The sequence below is a fragment of the Pyxicephalus adspersus genome, chromosome 4 (assembly GCF_032062135.1).
Source record: "Pyxicephalus adspersus chromosome 4, UCB_Pads_2.0, whole genome shotgun sequence".
NCBI lineage: Eukaryota > Metazoa > Chordata > Amphibia > Anura > Pyxicephalidae > Pyxicephalus > Pyxicephalus adspersus.
In genome coordinates, this window is record NC_092861.1 from 69,279,306 (window position 1) to 69,302,038 (window position 22,733).

The window sequence follows — 22,733 nt, forward strand, 5'->3', positions numbered from 1 at the left end:
AGTTTGTGCATAGTTATAGATTGCCAAGTAACTAGTCTCTGGGGAAATAGTTCTCACTTTATCGAGATTTTTTGGAAGTGCCAGTAATTGTTTGTATTATCATGACATGTATGTCTGTTAAAGTCAGTATGTCCTGACAAAAACGATGAAGACTTGCAAACGTTATTCCCATTTGGATGATGTTGTATACCATTTGATCTAAATTGAAATGCAGCCACTAATTACACCCAAACAGTAACTGAAAACAGTAATAGGAAGAAGATTCAAAGAGTCTTTTACCCTTGCTGCCTACCTACCACTCACTGATCCCGTGGCAATAAATCCAGCAATAGCCCCACCAGCAGACCAGCATCATCATTACTACCACCACAACTGCCAGTCTAGCAGCATATTATACTTATCACTACCTTAGCAGTTTATACCCTATCAGGCATCATCAATGTCAACCATTCAACAGCAGATCAGCAGCCTAATATCCACCACCAGCAATCTAACCCCCAACACCAACTGGGTAGTTTAATGTTCACCTTTATTATCATAACCTAAGCAGGCTGGCAGCCTAATCTTCACCATCCTATCACCCCTAGTCCAGCAGTGTATTACAGACCACAACCCTCATAACTTCACCTCGCCAGCAGCCTTATCACCACCATCATACCACTACCGCTAGTCCTGCAGCCTAACAATTAACCAACAGCAAAACCTTAACACCAACCTGGTATCTTAATATGAACCACCACCATCATCATTACAACCCCACCCATGAGGTAAATTTAATCTCCACCACAAGCATTTTCTCAATTCACCCTCAGTATAGCAGGAAAATATGGACCACCTCTATCAGAACCTCTCACCGCAATTCCATCAGCATTATCACTTCCACCAGCATCATAACTACTACCATTAATCCAGCAGTCCCACATCTACCAACTGCATCATAACTCTTTATCCCCATCTCTTTCTCAGTCAATGGTTTTGCTATTTCAGAAACCAGTCAAAATATTAGTTGTCTACTAGCTTGTCAGATTTTGATAACCAATGCTAAATACACATATGAAATAAACTGTGATTTAGGTTGAATATGTGCATTTCACTTAATAAGTTTTAGTAATAAAAATACATCTAATAAAATGCTTTAAAAGTCCGTGGGTAGTCTAGAGCTGTTGTTAGGCAAATATTGTAGGTTGTCCTACAGTGCTTCCAGTATTAGTGATATTGAAAAAAGAATCCTGGGATGTAGAAGTAGAATTATGTGAACCCACCTGGGGATGGATCTGCAGGCTGTGTTAAATCATTTCAGAGTTGTACTAGGTGGGACTAGTACAGAGTATTTTTGATCATTTCTTATACCACACTTTATATATTTTACATTCTGCTAGTATGTGCTTTGTGACAGAATTCAACCTGCTGTTTTCTTAATTGGAAATATTGCAAACATGCCATTTTGCTGTATCGATTTCTTACCTGGTTCCACGTCCAGAGAATAGCTGTCTATCTTCAAATTGAGTCGTTGTGCTGCAGTATTGCAAAACTCTTCCAAAACACAATAGACTGCCTTGGTAACATTATAGGGTAATGGTTTAGCAAATTTCACTTTGCTGTTCACAATTAAACTCCCTTTTTTGAAGTTGAGGATTTCAAGGTTTTTAAATCCAGTGAGATTGGACTGCAGATATGGGAGAAGCTGTAAGAAACACCAGTGTGTTATTCATACACGAAGATTTGTTTGCATGGGACAATTGTTTCTTTTGTTAGTTGCTGTACTTTGTTATAGTTTAAGATACAAAGTTCTATGCAATACTCATAAATTTGTGTATTTAAAACCCCATACAGACACCGAATAATTGTTACTGGAAACAATTGTTAGTGACCATTTCCAAAGACAATAGAATAAATGAGCTCTGCCACCACTGTTGGTGGTCATTTGTATTGGTCAATAAGCAATGCTGGCGAACAGCTGGAAATGTCAGATTTGTGCCTCAGATGATCATGAGCATTCACTTTTGTGTGACAAAAGTCTAGTGTATTTACAAAGCCTAAATGGTATGTTTGTTTTTTGTGTTGAATTTTCTGTTTTGTTCCTCCTTGTTCCCTTTCCTCTTTCTTACAGATTTTGATCCCTCCTTTCTACTGACACCTTTCTTTTCTTTCTTTCTTACTTACTTCTGGTCTCCCCTTTTCTTTTTTTCTTTTCCTATTGTATTTTATGGTTCCTTCCAGGAGGTTGGGTTGGGGATGGGGGGCACAGTTTGTTCCCTGGGATATTCTTCCACATAATAATTTTTATTGATATTTGCTTACTATTTTCCCATAAGGAAAGGTTTTGTTCCCTATTTTATTTACACAAACATGTGCACGTTTATATGTTTTTTTCTTTGACATATATGCTAGTCTTGCTCATTGGAAACTGATTATTTTTGCTTCACTGCAGGATGTTTTCTAATAAAGACTTTGAATTTACAAAAGTGTGCAATTGACATGCCTGCAGTTTAGAAGGATGCGTTCTACCTTTCTGCGGTGTTTTTCCTTCCTACTGTGCCCTGTTTCTAATAATCACCATTTTCTTGAGAAATAATGTAATAATTTTCTCTATCATACTGTTTTTCTCATAGGGTAGTTATATGTTATAATGCAAACATGTATACAATAAAACTTACAGTGCTTAGATTGACTTCCTATTGTCTCTGCAGTGCACACAGAATTGTGCTTTGTTTCTTTGGACACAAAATGTTCCATTAAAGTGCATTTGAACCGCAGACTAAGAAGATCAAACACAGTCTTTTCTTGTCAAGTGAGACATTTGCCATTTGGGAAGTTTGTATTTAAATAGCTAACACAATAGCACCGATTTATAAAAGCAATCCAATGATAGAAATGATACACTTTGATCAGTGAAGCTGGGTAATCCAGCAAACCTGGAATGGATTTCTTCAAAGTAATTTGCTAGCAAACGTTTTAAATCCTCGACCAGATCTATTCAAGGTTTGCTGAATTACCCAGCTTCACTGATCAAACTGTATCCTCTCCAGCTTTGGAGAGCTTTAATAAATTAGGCTCAGTGTTTGAAATAATGCTCGTCAACACGAACATAGACTATAAACATGAACCTAAAATTAATTCTACTTTGCCCTGGTATCAGGTAGATTTTATGTCCATTCTTTATAGTATAGTGGTTCCTTTACACAAACAATCACATCACAATTGTCATGCCAAGAAATTGCATATTGCTTTAAAAAATCTCATCAACTTCATAAAATTCATATTTTTGTCTCTATTTTTCAGGTTTTTTTTCAATAGAAAATACACACAACACATTTGTTTTTTTGGGTTGATGAGATGTTTTAAAGCGATATAAATAAAAGTGATGATAATCAATGGGTGAACATACCATTAAAACTGATATTGCTAAATACATAACCAGCCCTGAGGAACAATAAATATTAATGAATAGCATGTGCTACAATGTGTACAATATTATACAGTTTTAAGTACAGTTTCTAAGTATAATAATTTTATACAGGTTTAAGTACAATAATGAATATTTACCCACCAGATATAGGAACTGCTGTTCAAGTGATTTGTATTCTGGGGAACTTTTATTGAACAGGTCTTCAGAAAATGGCATATTAGTTACCCTAAGGCTGAAGAACACAACAAGCTCTTTTCCTTTACTAGAAATATCTGTAGTAGAAGGTAAATGGTCCAAGGAGGAGAAGGCTGCTGTATAATGTGGGTGAATATCTGGACTTGGTGTTAAAATGTGGCTTTCTTCAACTTCTGCACTCATGATACCTGTTGTGTCCACATCATGTGCTCCACTTCCTGAGATTGTAGAAACGTCCTCTTTATAAATTTCTGTCAAACTAGATTCCTGTGCAACAGAACTTTCTTCGGGGGAAATGTCTATTAAATTAGTAGTAGTAGTATAGTTGCCTGTATCTTCATATTGTTCAGAGGTCTCAATTATTATAGTTATTGATTGATCCGTTGATATAGAAATGTCTGGTAAAGATGTAGGTGCAGTTTTAACTTCTGGAGTAATTTCTTCAAGCTCTAAAATTACTTCTGGAGTAATACTTTCAAGGGCTGCAGTTACTTCGGGAGAAGTATCTATATTTCCTTCATTTGCCTCTGTTGTAATGTCTTCAAACACTCCTGTAGCCTCTGTTGTCATATCTCTGGCATTTGCGTCTTCTTCTGTACTGTCCAGAACCACCTGTATGGCTTCCTGGGTTGTGTATTTAAATTGTTCTACAATTTCATATGTTGTTTCTTCTCTGATTCCTATTACCTCTAAAGTAGTTGCTTCAAATCTTTTTGGTGTAGTTACTTCAAGTGCATCTACAACTGCTGAATCAGTGATGGAACTAATTGCTCCATAGCCAGTGGGAAGTTCAGATGGTTCTACAGTCAGAATAACTGATTCCATATCTTGGGTGGCAGACACCAACACATCTGAATCTAAAAAAGCAGGTAATGTTTTTATAGTTCCAATGGTAACTGATTCTGTAGATGAAATATGGTTCTTTGAATCATCCGAATGATGTACACCTGTAATATTAAAAAAAAACAACATTTCTTGAGTATATGATTGATATATTGCTAACTGTTGTGGGTTCACTTTTTAAACTAAACACAGTAATAAATAATAAAAAGTGTTTTCAGCATGACTTTCATTGTATTTTTTAATAATATATAATACAATCATATGCCTAGATTGATTTAGTGTCAACTAACACAACAAGGACATATAGGATGATCTGCATGCTGTTTGAATGTTCTTTCTGTGTTTGTGTTTCCTCCAGTCATTCATGTTTCCTATCACATCCCAAAAACAAAAACATAAATAAATGAATAAATAATAAGTTCTATTAAGATGTAACAATACTGTAGTGTATACCATTTCTGTACGTTGGTTCTTTTTAAATTCTTAACAGGAACCTATTGTTTATGTTTGAATGAATCTCTTCCATGTTCTCTCATCCATCTGAATCCACTCTGTTAGTTTTCACATGGCTTTAATTTGAAATGTACTTTCTGTAAATGTTGTATGACCATGGTTGGAACATTGTAAGCCTCACTGAACTAGAGATTTATGTCTTATCCCAACATATAATATTTTGTGCACTTTAAACATAGGTGATATAAACAATAATCACTATACTTAAATTAGGGTAATTTATGTTCTATTTTATTTAAAACTCCACCTAGAATATGACAGCTGTGTGTTATAGGACATTAGATTGTAAGCTCCATTGTACTAAGGTGCCTTTGGTTACATTAGTGCATATTCTCATTTTGCAGACATTACCAAAAAAAGAAATCAGAGGAGCAGGAATGTAGTATTTAAATTATATTATTTGTGGATAAAAATAGTGAGGACTTTCCATCCAATAAACCTCAGTCCTGGAGCCTTGGAAACAAGACCATATTTTACCTGACACCTGTTTTTACCAAGTATAGTTGGATAAGAATGTACACTCATACTATCCTGCTTCATGTTCCTGGGCTCCAGACATTCTCTATAGATATTTATTTGTTTACATTTTATATAGGCTAGAGTTTCTGCTAGAAAAGACTAGGCATGAAGTTTACTAGTGCAAACCATATATAGGACTTCTTTACCAAAAATCTAAGTCTATTTTATTTTAATGCTTTAAATATGTCCAATAGTGCATCATTTTTAATGTCTTGTTTTGATCTGCCTTTTCCCAACAATTTGAAGATTAGCTTACTCTATGAGTATGATAGCAGATTTACAAGCAAATTAGAAGAGAACTCATATCCTTTTATTAAAGATGTAATTCCTTCAAAGTTACGAAAGAAAAAATAGTGAAAACTGAAGCATTCACAACTTAAACTTAATGAATCTTTCTTTTTACACACAATTAAACATCTGTTCAAATTTGTGATTGTTGTCCTTGTGTATCTTTTCCACTCATATCAATTGGGAAAAAATAAATAATGACCAGGCTATAATTTAAGATGTCCTTGTCAATAAATCACTTCTAAAAAGTTTGAGACAAAAATAAATGCATGCATTGAATCAATCTCATGAATATTAAACACACCACTTCTTATTAAGTTTATCTTTAGTAATCATACAATATTTATTTAATCAAGTCCAGGACATAATCAGCTGCATTTTTTCATTAAATCACAGAAATTCTAGACTTTAATGGCCACCTTTTTGATTGTTATTATACACATGTTAAGGTATGTTCACACTTGAATAATTTTAGGTTTTGCTTAAGTTTAACATTTTCTGTTATATCAAATTAGTTTTTTCCTTAGAGGGCTTTTTGAGCCCTGCTGACTAACCTCATGATAACATGTATGGACCATATGTATGGGTCACATAAATGTAAAACATATTATATTGAAACTTCTGCATTGAATTTTGAATCTTTCAATACAAGTTTTCTGCAAGAGGTTTTTTTGGGATCTCTAATAGATGAAAGTCAAAAGCAACTAGTTGTGCTAGATATACCTGAAAATGTTTATGTCTCTATCCGATTGACTTCTTCATTTGCCTTTAGTAGGTAATTGTGGAATGATATTATCCTATAGATAACCCAACAGACATCATGCGGAGGTAAAAAAGGTGTAAAACAGTCCATTTATTATTGGTCATAAACAGATGTTTTTTTGAGAATGGTGGTAAGACATTTTTACGGACATGCAAACCTTTTACCAAAGAGATATGGTGTTTATAAAATAAACATTTTCTTCCATTTTCTCCATGTAAAAATGTGATATATCTGATACTGGTAAATATTATTTTCATACTTCATGACAGATGACGGATGACACACCTAAAAGTTTTACCCGTAAGATCAAACCATCAATAGCAAATTCCATGGTTTATCATCACAAGCTCATTTAAAAGTAAATGTCATGAGAGAAGTATGTAGACTGTCATTGCTGACCTTTTAAAAAGGCTACTTGTCTGGCTAGCAAGTTGATTATAGCTTAAATATTTTGAGCCATTAACCCGGCAAAAGATTTCAACATGTGATGTTTCTACACTTCAACAAGTTGAAGCTCCTGTACTACATACCCATTTTAAGTCAATAACCTAGAAAGCAGAGAAGCTGGACAACTAGAATTTCAGAAGTTAGCAGTGACAGCCTTCATATTTTGCTCATGACAGGTTTATTTTAAGGATTTTCTTCAGTGAAGAAATTTCAGCGAAGGGAATGCAATAAAATAATGTGTGATTTTCACAGCTGATATATCTTCTATATTTGATTTATATTGTCCCTTTAAACATTAGAACCCCATATTTTCTGAACTACTATTTGGATTCTTTTATGCCCATAACTGATGATTTGTACAGTTATATTTTTATTGTTGATATCATAGATGTTGGGTGCAAAAGAATGCAGAGATAAAATAAGTTGTTTGGACAGATTGTTAACCTAGAGAGGTTTTTCATGATTACATTTTCTAATATAAAGACAATAAGTACCAGTTAAAGATTACTTTCTTTATTACTTTACTGGTTTACATTACCATTACTGAAGTATTAGTATTAAAGGCTCTTTGGTTCTCTCCAGGACATCACAGAAGGTAATATAGACTTTATTACAAAAAAAAAAAAAAACCTTACAAATCACAGTATTGTCAGGTGAACCTGTGTACAATAAGAAAAAAATGATACACAGTGTAGCTGTTTCAGAAGCACAAACAAAATTTGAACATTTATCCTTACAGCTGATTACCTTTCGCCTTTAAATATGGCAAGGATTGTGATTTGTTGCTATAAAAACAGATTTATTTAACTCCAATCTGTAATACACCACTCTTTGCAAAGTAAACCCTGTGTCTCAGAGATGGATACCAAAAGTTATAACCTCTAAAGGCAAGGTAGCAACATTTTATATAATGTAACTAGTCTTTTTAGGTTTATTTGTTGCTTTGGCTTCTAACAACCCTTTTATAGCAGTTGTCTCCAGATCTGACTGCCGGATCATACTTGATCTTTCACTCATGTTTTTTAGTGCTAATGCAGTGTTTCTAAAACAGGGTTCCTCCAAAGGTTCCTTGGGGTTCCTTCAGCAATGAGCAATTTGTGCCTCCTAGGTCATTTTAATTGACATTAATCTTTTTGGCTAAGAACTTTCCTACTGACCACCAATGTAAGAGGCATTCTCCCCATTGACCACCACACTAACATACTGTGAGCTATGGATATAGTAATTATAGAAGGGGGGTCCCAAGGACTGTTGAAGTGGCATTTTTCAGGTATTTGTAGAGAAAAGTGGTTGATTCACTGTTTGAGACACTTCCTATAGTCAATGTCAACTGCTTTCATAGATTCCTTCCTTAAATGAGAAGGATTTTCAACTGCCTGCTAGGCATTTTTGAAGTTTTTTGGGGGACAAAGACTCCTACTGCAATTTCTTGCATTTCATTGACTCCTATAAAACAAGTGATTTAAACAATTGTGTACAAATGCCATTGAATGCTCAGTAGTTGATTTGGGTGCCTCTAAAGTGATAACTGCACAGAAGCTCTACTATTTGTGTGACAAGTAGGGATGAGCGAGCAAAATTTTAAAACTCAATCTCGTGGCCAATCCGAAAAACCGAAAAAAAGGCGAATAAACAAACAAACATGTAAGTGGGAACAGCCTGTGTGAATTTGGCCATTGAGATCGAATTTTTTGGAACCGGCAAAAGCAATCAGGGGAGAAGAGCTGACAGTTTTGCTTCCCTGATTGCTCTTGCAACCCTGTAGTATGTGTTCTTGGATAGAGATTCTCACGCACTAGATCCCCAGGCACTAGAGGGGGTTGCCCTTATTTAACCTCTAGTGCCTGGGGATCATGCACAGGATGATTCCCACGGCTGCATTCATGAATGTAGCCGCAAACTCCTTCTGTCAGTGTGGGTCACGCGGATCTGCTCATCAATGAATGCAATCATAGGAATCATCACAGGATGTGTCCCACAGCTGCATTCATTCATGATGAGTACAGCTGCGGGACTCCTGTGTTCTTGGATAGAACACATACTACAGGGCTACAAAGCAATCAGCTGTGGTACTCCTCCTGTAATAATTTCGAGGAAATTTTAGTGAGAACGTCAGAGGCATTCCCGCTCATCCCTAGTGACAAGCCCTAATTTGTCTGATTAGTCATAACTAAACTAAGTTGATCTATTTTAACCTGATTCCTGGCAATTCCACATTGCTTCCACCCATAACTAACCATTTTGTCTGGAATTTCTAATTTGCACAAATTTCCACACTTTTAAAGTGTACAGCTACATAATATCATGTCATGATATATATCTTTATATATTTAAATAATAATATTGATAACATGTATTAATACAATTGTTATTTTAGAGGTCATTTAGTTTTCAGACCCTAAATTTCTTTGCATTTGGTATTCATATTTTCTTGAATAAATTATTGGAGTTATTTTTGTAAAAACAACCTAAGGTGGTTTAAACCGTTTATGCAAATTGCTTGAAAAATACTTTTTAATTTAGGAAATGCACAATAAGTAATACAGCTGGATGATCAGAAAAGGTCCAATATATATTATCCGCAGGAATAGTGAAGCAAGGAATATTGCAAAACATTCTGTAACATAAAACATCAGTAGTTGTCATCTCATTCGTCAGACAAATGTTGCTTAAAAAACTCATTTTTGTTTTGCCTTCAGTCTAGATTATGCAGTTTGCTGTATGCTTAAGGCAGGGATAAAAGGAATATTTATGGTTGCCTTCTGGTTAACAAAATGAATTACAGTTTCCTAACGTTCTTTGGCTTTGTGACTCGTAGGTGAATGCTTATTCTCTTTTAAAGTGAATGCAAAAAAAAAAAAAAGAAGTTTAAAAACAAAATGCAGATATAACATTGACACAGTCAGCAAGGAGTAAATCTGGGGGAAAAAGAACACATTATGTATTATTTATCATTTGGATATATTGTACAAAGCTAGACAGTGCTACATGAGCAAGTCTAGAACCCAGTATACTTTATAGTCTTTATAAGCTATACATGGCTGCTTACAGAAACACCTACCATATATGATCTATTCAGCCTGCAAAATACTTATTGATGAATTATATAAACTCCACTCAAAACTGTTCAGAAAGGGAGAATAATTCTCCTGTGAAAAGTCAGGTTGTCAATCACAACCTACTTCTCATGGACAGAACAGCCCTTCGTGTAACAATAATGTATGACTGTTCTAAGCATATACGTCTGTAGTTGGGGAGAGGAAAATTAGGCCTTAAGGCTTCACTGTGTTAGACTGTGTAGTTGTGGATCTGAACAGGAACGTTAAAAGTGGAATAAAAATTGAAAAGTGCAAGAAGGTAGACAGGGGATGTCCACTATGCAATAAAACACATGTACCTGCCTTTATTTTTTACACTAAGCTGCACATGGGCAGCTCAATGTTGGTTGACAGGATTTGCCGGGTATCCTGGCATCCCCCAGGACTGTTTGGCCTGAATGAACACTCATGAGCTCTGGATATACAACTTTCTGACCTGTCCAATTAAGATGGTTGAAGATCCATCACCCAGAGAAGGATTGGATGAAGATGCATTTGTCACTATCTACAGCTCCTGATTTGACTGATGTCTGAACAATGAGGCACAAATATATATATATATATATATATATATATATATATATATATATATATATATATATTGTAGGCAACCAGAAGGAAAGGTACTAGAGGGCAGATATGTGCCATACAGGTTGCTGGTCTCAGGGCTATAATTCAAGGGATTGCAGTGTGGCTGTTCCAGCAGGCCATCCCGGGATTTCCCCACTGCTGGAGAAGAGTCCAGGTGCAGCTCCCAGAGGGAGTAAAAAGGGAATGGCATTTCTCTCCACAGTGTTCCTGAGCAAAAGGGAGAGAGAGACAAGACTCTACAGACAAAGTGACTCTAGTTTTTTCTGTTTTTTTTTTTTAAATGAACTGTTATGTTATGTATACCTAAAACTCTGGTGGTGGGTGAGTATAGTTAATACCCTACGATAATACTAAAAGTGTTTTTAATTCAGTATAAAAGCAGCTTGATACATCTTAGATTGAGGTCAAAACATGTCAGAAGTAGGTTAACTGCAGGTCAAATGCACATCAATTAACTTTTGATCAATGAAGAGCAATTATATCTTAACCTAATCCATCTTACACTGATGTCAAAAGCATTCAGAATGCACCCTAAAGAAAGCTGAATTTGCTCATCAACACAAATTCAATTACAGACCTAGCTAGGCAAGTTATATTGCTAGTTTTTGTTGTATTATTTAAAAACAATGCAAAAAAAAATGCCTTTTGACCTAATTGTTAACAAAATTATGTTAAATAGGTTTCACATAGTATTATGCGTGTTTTAAGAATAAAGCACAGCTGTAGTTGTCTCCTTACTGCTATAATGGGCCTGATTTATTAAAGCTCTCCAAGACTGGAGAAGTTAGACTATCATGGGGGAATCTGAGTAACCCAAGGTGACCCAGCAAACCTGAAATGGGTATCTTAAAAATTATTTGCTTTTATTTGGCAAATATTTTCAATGCTGGACCAAATCCATTATAGATTTGCTGATGTTACTCATTGAAACTTTTTGCAGATCTATAGGGTGTGCAGGAATCAGGTTACTGTTCTAACCTTGACTTTTGTGTTAAAACTTAAGCTTGAGCTATTGAATTCTGTAATTCATAGGCTTAAAAAAAACAAAGGAGCTAATGAGTAGCGTTGGTCGAATATCTCCCTATTCAATTTGACAGCTTTTTGATTGAATAGGGGGATATTGTTTGGGTGATCGAATGCTGATTTCGAACACCAATAAAATCAATAGTGGGAATATAATTTTTGGGACTGTAAAGAACTGCAAGAGCAATCAGGGGAGCAGAGCTGACAGCTCAGCTCCCATGATTGCTCTTGCAGTCCTTTACTAATTATATATGTTCTTGGATAGAATTTCGCACCAGAGCGCACCAGAGGTTTTGAATCGCACACTGTTCTCTGCGGCCACATTCATTAAGAAGATCCGCGGCACTAGAGGCTAAATGGGGACAAGTCTCCCCATTTATTCACCTCTAGTGCTTTGTGATTGGCTGGGGAAAGGAAAATCCTGATGACGCTTGAGCTATCATCAGGGTTTACATTTCCTCAGCCAATCACAGAGCACTAGAGGTGATAAGTAGGGAGACTTGTCCTCATTAAACCTCTAGTGCCCAGGGGGTCCCACATCCTGCCATTGTGGGATAATCTGTAAAAAAATAAAAGTTACACAAATCACACACATTCAATAAATTACTTTAACATTAATTGAATCCTGTGTTTTTCGGGTCGGGTCTATCCGAATTCGAACAGCCATATTTGGGTCGAATATAAGGACAACCCGAATTCGAACACCAACACTACTAATGAGATTGACACATGAAAATAGGTCTACAACTGTAGGCAGAAAAAAATGTACATTATTATTATTCAATATAAGGAAACAATATTATTCAATATATAGAATATTATTCAACATATAAAAATATGTACAAAACTTCTAAATGTTTTAAGGGCCCTGGTCCTGAGTGGTCCTTTAGGACATGGAAAATGTCCCCATGCCAACTTTTTGTTTCTTAATCTCATCATATTTTGAGTTACCGAAAAAAGCATTTGCATGGTTAAAATTGACTTAGGGCAGATTGTTTTCCTGCCAGATTGATTCAGAGAAAAAATGTGATTTGTTATGATGCTTTCTGATTTCCCAGGTTTACATTTCACTATTTGATAAACATACTCGTTGGAAGCAGGTAACCATTATATGCTGACATTTCTACTTTCAAGTACTTGAAACAAAACATCAGCTGTCTCCTGGGACTGGAAGAAAAAGAAATTGGAAAATATAATTCATATTTTTAGTGTAAAAGTAAAAAGATATAATTTATTTAGCTATACTGAAATAATAAAAAAAAGCCTTTCACAATCACACATAACTAATGAGCCTCATCAAACAGCAGAAATAAATAATAGACAAGCATATTACATTTTCTTAACAACAAGTCCCTACTGAAACAAATACTGTGGCTGGAACTGATATTCTCTTTCACATAATGCTAGCTGTCTGTCAGTATTTCTGATCCCCTGACTTGTTTTAATATCAAAGTTACTGTTCTAGAACATACATGCTGTTGTTTTTACATACTGTTGTTTTTACATACATATCTATACCTGGAGGGCTGGATAATTTCACATACAGGGCCTGTTTTTTAAAGCTCTCCAAGGCTGGAGAGGATACACTTTCATCAGTGAAGCTGGGTGACCCAGTAAACCTGGAAGGATCTAGTTCAGGATCCAAAACAATTGCTAACAAATATTTTTGGTTTGCTTGATCACCCGGCTTTACTGATGAAAGTGTATTATCTCCAGCCTCGGAGAGCTTTAATATCAGGCCCACAGTGTCAGTTGCTGATAAGTCCTCATATTTAAAGTGAGTATATAGTCATTTTGTGTACAATTCAATTTTTATATAGCTTATTATAGCTAGGTCTTACCAAATGTTATTTTGATTTTCCAAGGTAAATGTGTAAAGATGCAAAAGCAGCAGTATGTGCAGCTCTGGACTCCTTTTTCCATCCTTTTCCAGCAACAAAATGGTCATATCAATACTCTTCTCTCTATCTCTCTAGATTCTGGTTTAGATACAATTTTAGTCAAATCAAATAAAGAAGTCTGAAGGCAGGCTGCTGCTTAAAATTATTTTAAACAGTTGAAAAAATGGCATGACATATATATTGGTAGCTGCACACCAATGTTTTAATGTATTCTGTTCTAGTTCTATACCACTGTAATTACTATCACTAAATATATTCGTGCCAATCTATATTACCGGTATGTCTTTAGTGGTTCCTACCTATAATACTGTCTCCTGTTTAATGAGGTGCTTGCCTTCTAATACATCTCAAAAAAGAAAACCTGTTTATTTTGGCCAGTCAGTAGTTTTTTTGTAGGTCACGATCATCAGAAGAAAAAATTGCAGCTGATGTTTCTGAAACTTTCTTGGCACTGTCTTGAACAGAGTAGTAATTTTACATTACATCAATTCTTCAGTGAAGTATAACCTATTCTTGTTTAAGTCTATGTATAACCTTGATAACAAGGTGTAAGGACAATATGCTATTATAACTAAAGATTCAAGGAGAACGAACAATTCAGTGTATGGATATACACAAAAATATTGTTAAAATCCTTTATATTTTTAAGATGTCTTATTATATCAGTCTGGAAATTACACCAAAATCCTTTTCAAATTATCTGGTGATATCCAAGAATTTTGCAATTTCTGCTGTTTTCATTGTCGCTGGTATCTTCAGACCATCAACAGTTAGAATTAGTTAGGGAAGTGTTGTGATAGCCAATAAAGAGAGATACCCAATTAACACCTGAGCTGGTCCATCTAAATTAGCGGTGGTCAACACCAATCCTTGAAGACCCATATATGCCAAGATTTTCACTTGTGACTTAATTGGTAAACCATACCTGCTCACTGTTAGAGAAATACTGTACTGTAAATATATGCAAATCTTAGCCCTTGAGGACTAAAATTGGAGATCTTTAAACTGGGCCCTTTTAACTGTTTCTGTGCTTACAAAGCCACCAAGTGAAGCAAATGCATCCTAAAAAATAGTTCCCATCAATGCCAGAGTTTGAATGTTCCCCCTGTGTTTGCATGGGTTTCCCCCTGGCACTCTGGGTTTATTCCAAAAACATGCGGTTAGGGTAATTGTTTTCCTCCCCAAAATTGACCGTAGACTACACTAATGACTGATGACTATGGTGGGGGCATTGGATATAAGCCCCTATGAGGGACAGTTAGTGACATGACTATGGACTTTGTATAAGTCCTGCATATTATGTTGGCACTACTTGCACATCACAGACTTGTATCATGAAAAATTTCACATCCGCGCCCCTCCCCGATTCTGTTCCATTTACAAGAAGAAGTAGCTTATGACATCCCATAGTAACTACTTTGCATTGGTGATTAACAGGTTTTACTGCTAATGTTTATTCATCGATTGTTGATCATTCAGATTTTGCTTTAACTAAACAAAGTTGTCCTCAGAAAGAAGTGTCCCCCTTGAAAGATATACGCTAATTCTTTGTTCTGTTTTCAACTCTAATATTTTGGATTCCTACCTACTTTTTGTCTAAGTTTTAATGAGCCTAATGACTAGAAATGTTGGTTCAGGAACAGACCTCAGTAAAAACCTGACACTAACCTGGAACAAAAACCTAACTAACTAGAACTGGTTCTAACTCTTTCCTGCCCTATCCAAAACTAATCCAAAACCTTTGAATGCAAATACACTTTTTTGCTCCATGGACTTCTACTCAGGCAATGATAAAAAAAAGTTATCATCATTAATAATCATAATATTTAGTAAATATGTTATTTTTTCAGCCATGCACTTTTTGTTATGCAAATTAAGCTCTGCTTTCAATTGTTTTCCTATTGTTGAGTTTAAGAATTCATGAAGGTCAACAAATAAAGAAAGCACAAATTTATCAAACAGCACAAAACAATGAAAGACAAATTATTAATCCATTTAGGACTAACCAAATCTGCATCTCCTTTTTTTATTCCTAATGTGTTTGTTTTAAATAATGGAGATTCACAAAACCCATCCAGAAAAACAATTGCTTACATTTATTTCCATACAGAAATAAAATATCATTGGTGAAAGTGGTACAAGAAATACATTTCTATAGCTAGTGCAGTCTAAGCACAAAACACATTAAAATGTTAACATATGCAAGGAGAAAATGAGGAGATGGAAATAACTGTATTACATGCAAACTCCTAGCACACAATAAGCTGGAGCTCCGGCTGCCTGACACATCATTTGTTCCCTCCAGATGTGCAGTGAACTCTGCATCATTGTTCTGTATAATAACAGAGAATCCAACTCACTACTGCTGAAGACATTATTCTATCTCTAGCAGAATTGCTCCAAGCAGAACTTCCTAAAAATTATATTATAGAGCCACTGGCAACAAACTTGGCTCGGTCAGGAGGGTTCTGCTCCTAACATACTTACTAATGCAAAACTGATTGAGAGTGACAAAGGGAAGTGACTGTTCAAAAAGAAATTGTCTGCATAATATTAAGGTTTCTATTACGTTTACATAAAAATCAGAAATACATGATTTACAATAGGATCGTCAGCCTGGGAAAAAAAGTGATGTTCAGTATATAGATTTTTAGAAGGTTTGTTTTTTTCCCAAACAACAGACTATCACATTTAAAATAATATTATTTGAATTGGTGCTCTAATGCATCTTACTTAACATGCCGGTCTCCCTTTGCAGTTTTTTCTGTAATGCAAGTGTCAGCATGGTGTTGAATTTATCAACTTATCATTCCTCAGAATACTAGTTCCCCAGAAAATCCCAGAGGTGAATACATATGTATGAGCAAGGTTCACTGTTGTCACCATCAAAAAACATAGTTTGAAAAAGTTTTGAAGTTTTTAAAGCTTTAAAGTTTTTTTAAAGTTTTTAAATTTTGGTTGGCCTTCATTATATTTGTTTAACACAGCAGAGAGAGCTCTATGATTGGAGAACTATAATGTGAATTTAACAGATCATGTAACAAGGTTCTTTAACAATCCTTTTTTCTCCTCCCATTCATTTTTTTATTGCACTTTTCTGTATCCCAATGTCAACATGCATTTGTAATATGTGTTTTAAATATGACCAAACATAATAATAAATAATATTATTGCTGTGTTCGAAAGTATTTTTACTAGCATACTTGTAATTTTCTCCCTCCAAGCAAAATTAAAATTGTTATCTGCATGTGAAGTCCATAAAATCCAGGGACATCTTGTTTGTTTTTTTAACTCCTTGTGCTTTAATTAATTTATTATTTCAACAAAATAACACTAAAGGTCAATTTAACTGGAGAATTATATTTTGTGATATATACAATTTCTATTGAACCTAAAACATTTTGCAATGCCTTGTAACACAATTTCCCTGGGACATAAATCTCTATTCACTTATTAAGGCTCAAGGATCCTGGGGCAAGACCATTTCTCATATGAGAATATATCAATGTCACAGACAGAAGCTTCATCCTGCCTCAACTCTATGGTGCCTGCTTTATTATCAATAGCAGCAAATAGCAGGTTTATAGCTTGGTGGTCACCTTTCTGCACTGTTTTTAAGAACACAGTTGCTCACTTTAATGGTAGGATAATATATCAACCTGTGTCCCTGCCAGTATAATATGCATCAAAGCAGTTAATCACAAATGACCAGAGACAAATCACTGTAAGATGCATGGGAATAACAAAGTATGAATGCTAAGAGACCCAGTAAAGTGGTTGGATGTTCACAAACTACCAGATGTTTCATAAACACAATGTTTTGGCTAGGCCAGTGGCTCTCATGCCCCCTTTGGAAAGATTTAAATGATAATTTTCCACATTTTGGATCTGTTATTTACACTCTTGCGGACAGCCAAAGCCATATGATAGCAAACTTATCTGATCATTATGGAAATTCTACATCCCTCAGTGATCTGATAGGCCGTCATACTATATCTGTAGCGTGTTGGGCCACAACACTGCCATAGAAGTGGAAGAGCATGCTCCCTGCCAGCAGCTGTAAATTGGGGCCCTTTGCTTCAACATGTTCCCTGCTAAATCAGAGCCAAAACTTTCCAATGAGCAGATGAGCTTTGCTGACTGCAGACATGCAAGTCTGTCTTAATCAATTACTATGCTTCAGATAAACTAAACACAGGCTGATGATAAAAAAATATAGTAAATTACTTTAAATACTAGCATAATCTATTCCCTACATATATTTAAGCATTAACCTGTTTTAAATACCATTAGGTTATATAGCAGCTCACTAACCATTAGATACAAATAGCATATAAACTCACAGGTAAATGATTACAATGAAAAACTATATTTTAACAGTTAAAATGATATAAAGAATTACGATGAATAAAGAAATGAATAAAACCATTATTATTTGGGGAAAAAAATAAATCTATATCAATTATTATTCATACCATATAAAACACTGCGGACGCTTGGCTGTAAACAATCCATCTTCCATATCCCTTCTGTCTCTTTCTAAAACAGCTTGAAAATGATATCATTACTCTCTGGTCGTTTCAACTCTTTTCATTAAATACATTTAGACCTTTGTGGAAACAGCACAGGCAAACTATGTATCATAACATACAATTATTGCAACAGAGTTTTCTTATCCTTTGTAAACCATACCCTTCTATTTCATATAATTAAAAATATTGATATATATTTGTTAGCTCATAATTAAAATGAGTTTCAACATATCTTAATTCTTCCTACATGCCTGATTGCACTGAACTTGCCAATAATGCTTACAAAGTTTTCCATTAAATCCACCATTATGGTATATGACCAAAACTGCCAATTAACTATTGTAATCTGGTCACAATTCATGATACCATAGCCAGGTATTACCACCTTCTAGATTCAGGTCCTAAAACCCCTACTATATTTGCGATATTCACAGATCACAGCACATTACTGTGGTGGTCAGTAGGAAGACCCCTCTTACATTACTGGTGAGAAGAATGTCACCCTTGTAGATAGCCAAAAAGGAATCCCAGGGTTTTTAGATAGTCTTTGAAAATTAAAAATTCACTACAAAGTAAAAAAAAAAGAGTTGTTTGATTTTAGCACTGAATATGAAACACTCCAACTGAAACCAATGTAAAATAATGATATGTTTAATAATAATTAAGGGTCAACCAACCATATAGTTTCTTCCCTTTAGAGTGGGTGTGTTTATTTTATTTATTTAAAATATCAATAGATACTGTAGTGTAATCACGAAGCCCTACCAACAACACAGTAGTGTTTTTTTCTATCAGCCACTAATGGAATGTGTTATTCTAGACTTTTCTAGAATCATTAGTGTGCTAAATTCACACTAATAGGGCCTTATATAATAAAGATAAATCTGAAGAGAATACACTTTCATCAGTAAAGCTGGGGGGTCCAGCAAACCTTTGTTTGCTAGCAAACGTTTTGAATCCTGGACCAGATCCATTCCAGGTTTGTTGGATCACCCAGCTTCACTGATGAAAGTGTATTCTCTCATGCCTAGTGAAGCTTTATTAAATCAGGCCCATACAATGCATGTGCCAAGGAGTGTTGACAGGTTCTAGAGGACTAGAGGTAGCAAACTCAATTCAAATTAAATACATGAGCAAAAAACAAAGGACCTGGTTTATTAAAAGGAAAGGAAGGAATAGACATAGATTGATATGGTACTTTTGCAATGTGTAATAGCATGATCTAGATCAGTCTTTCTTTTTCTGTGGAACACCAGGGTTCCTCCGGAGATTGACATGGGTTCCTTGAGCTGTGGCTGTCTGTCTTCCCATCCTATGCTGGGTGATCGTTCTACCTGTCTATAAGGATTCAATTTGGACCACCAAGGAGGAAAATAGGTTGGCTAATCTAAATGTTTGGTGGGCATCCCATCTCCCTTTTCTGCATTAAGGACTTGCCTGATGCCTGACCTGCCTATTGGGATTCTGTGGTATCCGGCACCGCATCCGCTGCCATCTTTAAATAGTGCAACTGTGCCCTCTAATTCCCATGATCCATATGGAAATGAGATTTATCAAACAAAACCACATTTTTCATTGCTCCATGGTCCAATTATGATGTGCATGTGCCAGTTGTGGGCATATCATTTAGTGTGCATTGCACTCTCTGGTTTGTGGCAACACAACCCATACTCTGCAGTGTGACTTTTTCATGGCCAACATATATTTTTCAACTATTTAAGCTTCTTAAGTATGGACTAGCCTTTACCCTTCCCTATGTATATCATTGAGCTTTAGATGCCCATGACCTGTCACCATTTTACCAGTTTTTCCTTTCTTTGGACCACTAAGCAATACCTACCGGGAAAACCTTACACAACCTGCTCTTTGGAGATACCCTTATCCACTCATCTAGCTATGACATTGGCCCTTTTCAAAGTCATTCAAGTCATTACATTTTCTCAATTTTCCTAATACCAACATATTACTTTTATGAACTAACTGTTCACTTGCTTCCTAATTTAAACTTTATCTTGGCAGGTGTCAGTGAAATGGTCAATGTTATTTGCCTGTCAGTTGTTTTAATATTTTGGCCAATTTCGTAAATTTGAATGGTATGAATAAACTTTGCTGGATGCTGGGTTTGCTGGATTTCAGTCAGCACTTACACTGGACAATGAGCTTTGCTATATAATGTGAGCGCTCATTTTAGACATATTCGGGCAGAGGCTAATTTTCTTTTAAGTTTAATTTCAGCCATCCAAGTAGCTGACAGAACAGGCCAGTTTTGCTCTAGACACATATCCCAATGTTGAATCCAATGACTCCAGTTTGCTGCTCTCTTGTCAATCTTGTGTTAAATTTTCATGATGTCAAAACAGTAATCACATTTTCCACTTTATATTTCATTTCAGCTTTATACATTTCAATAAAATATTTCTTTTTCCTTGGGTTTTCATTTATCTTGCTCATTTAATTGACATATTTAAGGTTCTTACACCTAGCAGACATTTATTATCTCTGTAGACTTTCAGCATATTGCTTTTAATACAAAATAGTTCTTATTTATGCATATCTATCAAACTCATTTCAGTAACAATAGAAGGAGGAAATTTATACTGTGGTTCAGAAAAGATCAATCTACAAGCTTGGGAAAATGAAATATATACAGATCCATTTTATAGTTTGTCCAAATATGTCTGTTTTTCTGTTAATAGGATATAGGACTGTCATACAGGAATATAATTGCAGCTCTCACAATATTTCTGTTTTCTACTTACTCTTACAACCTTTTGGTTATATAACATATGGTGAAGTATACTGAAAACATATGGATCTTCCAAGAAATCTCTCACTGCAATAAACTGAGCACTAGTAATAAACAGTAAGAAGACCATGTTCATCATTTTTGTAATAATATTTTTATCTGGATTTTATGTCCAGATGGGTAAAATGTAGCCTGTAAAATGTACCCTGTAGCTGTCACAGAAGGAGCAGCTTATTATTTAAACAGGAACTGTAAATGTGACCAGGAACACTGGTAAAGACTGATAAATCTGGCCATGATTGGAATATATAAAACTAATATTAATGTTTAATTGAATGAACTATTGAATTATTTTAGAAAGCTTATAACATTTGTCAGGAAATATACACTGTTGTGTTTTTTTTTATAATAAGGGAATATTTGATACAAACCAAATAAGAACTGGTGATACTATTAGTAATATTGAATTCTAATAGATGATTGGCTGATAATTCAATGTGAAATTACATACCTATACAGCTAAAGAACTTCCCTATAAAAGCTAGGGATGACTGGAGAGATTTTGGTGACATGGATAAATGTTGGTGCATTTGCTTCATTCATTCATTTCCTCTAATTTTGCCATGTGGTGATGATCATGCAGGATTAGCTTGACAAAAATAATCTATCTAGGAAGACCTTCCTGTGATGCTTTGCAAGTCATTGAATTCTTCCCAAGACATCCCTACTAAATTGAATTCTATGGTGGATTAAAGGGGTTACCATCATGGTAATGGGCTGTTGATTGTCACAGGCTCAAAAGGAACTAAATTACAGTATTATAGTTCTCTAAACATACAGCACTGACAAAACCTAAGAAAAATGGTGATCCTGATAATACATGTGCAAGACAGATACAACATTACACAGCCAACAAACAGGAAATTGTAACATGAAGAGTACAACAATTAAGCAACTCTGACAATATTTAGGCATCAAACAAGCTATCTTTACAATATGTGGGCAACTATCAGGCAACAAATGTCAGGCAACTATCAGGCAGCTATGGGCAATCCTGACAATAAGTAGGCACTACACAGTCAATCTTTATACTACATGACCGGGAAATAGGAGGCATTTGTGAGAATATGTGAGACACAAATAGGCAGTTGCGACAAGATTTAGTACAAAAGATGTAGGCAATCATAGTACACCAGAAGCAAATTGGAAGTTGTCACACTATATGTGCAAGAGAAAGGCAGCTATGGCAGTAAAAGTAGGACAATGTGCAACTGTTATAGTAACAATACATAGGAGACAGAGAAGAAGCTGCAAGAAGATGTGGGGCAAAATGCTCAATTGTAAATATCACATAATATAATATAATATAATTGGAAAAATTTTGAACAAATTTCTTGTTGACTTCAATTTTTAAGCTTATTTACACTAAAATTAGTATGCTGATTCTGAGAGTGCAGTTAGTTTTCTTCTATCACGTCAGGTTTTTTCTCTACTGACTATAATAATGTGATTACTATAGCGTGGATTTGTTTAGGCTATTCATTTACACGCAAGACAGTGTGGTCAGGGGTTGTGCGCTGCTCTACGTAGTGAATAGGCAAAATTTATTTTTCTACTTACACACCTATATTCTTTCCTTCAGATCATGTCTGGCTCTGCTGTTTCTCGTTGTAAGTGCCTAAACAACCCTGATTCATTTTGGTATATCTGTGGCAGTTTCACCCTTCCCAGTCAAAGGGCCAACATCAGCACATTTGTAGAGCAAGCCTATTTGGCATACTTAACCACCTTGCCGTTAAGCCCGACCTTCATTCGGGCACAAAAAAATTGCAAGGATGGTTAACCCCGAGATTTTTCCCATCCAT

At 35.3% G+C, this 22,733-nt stretch overlaps 1 protein-coding gene across 1 annotated transcript in view; it reads right to left on the reverse strand.

Annotated features, from left to right (window-relative positions):
- Positions 1 to 22,733, reverse strand: part of IMPG1 (interphotoreceptor matrix proteoglycan 1) — a 120,895-nt gene that overhangs the window by 14,479 nt on the left and 83,683 nt on the right. The window contains 2 exon segments of the mRNA XM_072408550.1: positions 1,465 to 1,684; positions 3,551 to 4,551. Of these exon segments, the coding sequence (XP_072264651.1) occupies positions 1,465 to 1,684; positions 3,551 to 4,551 (1,221 nt within the window).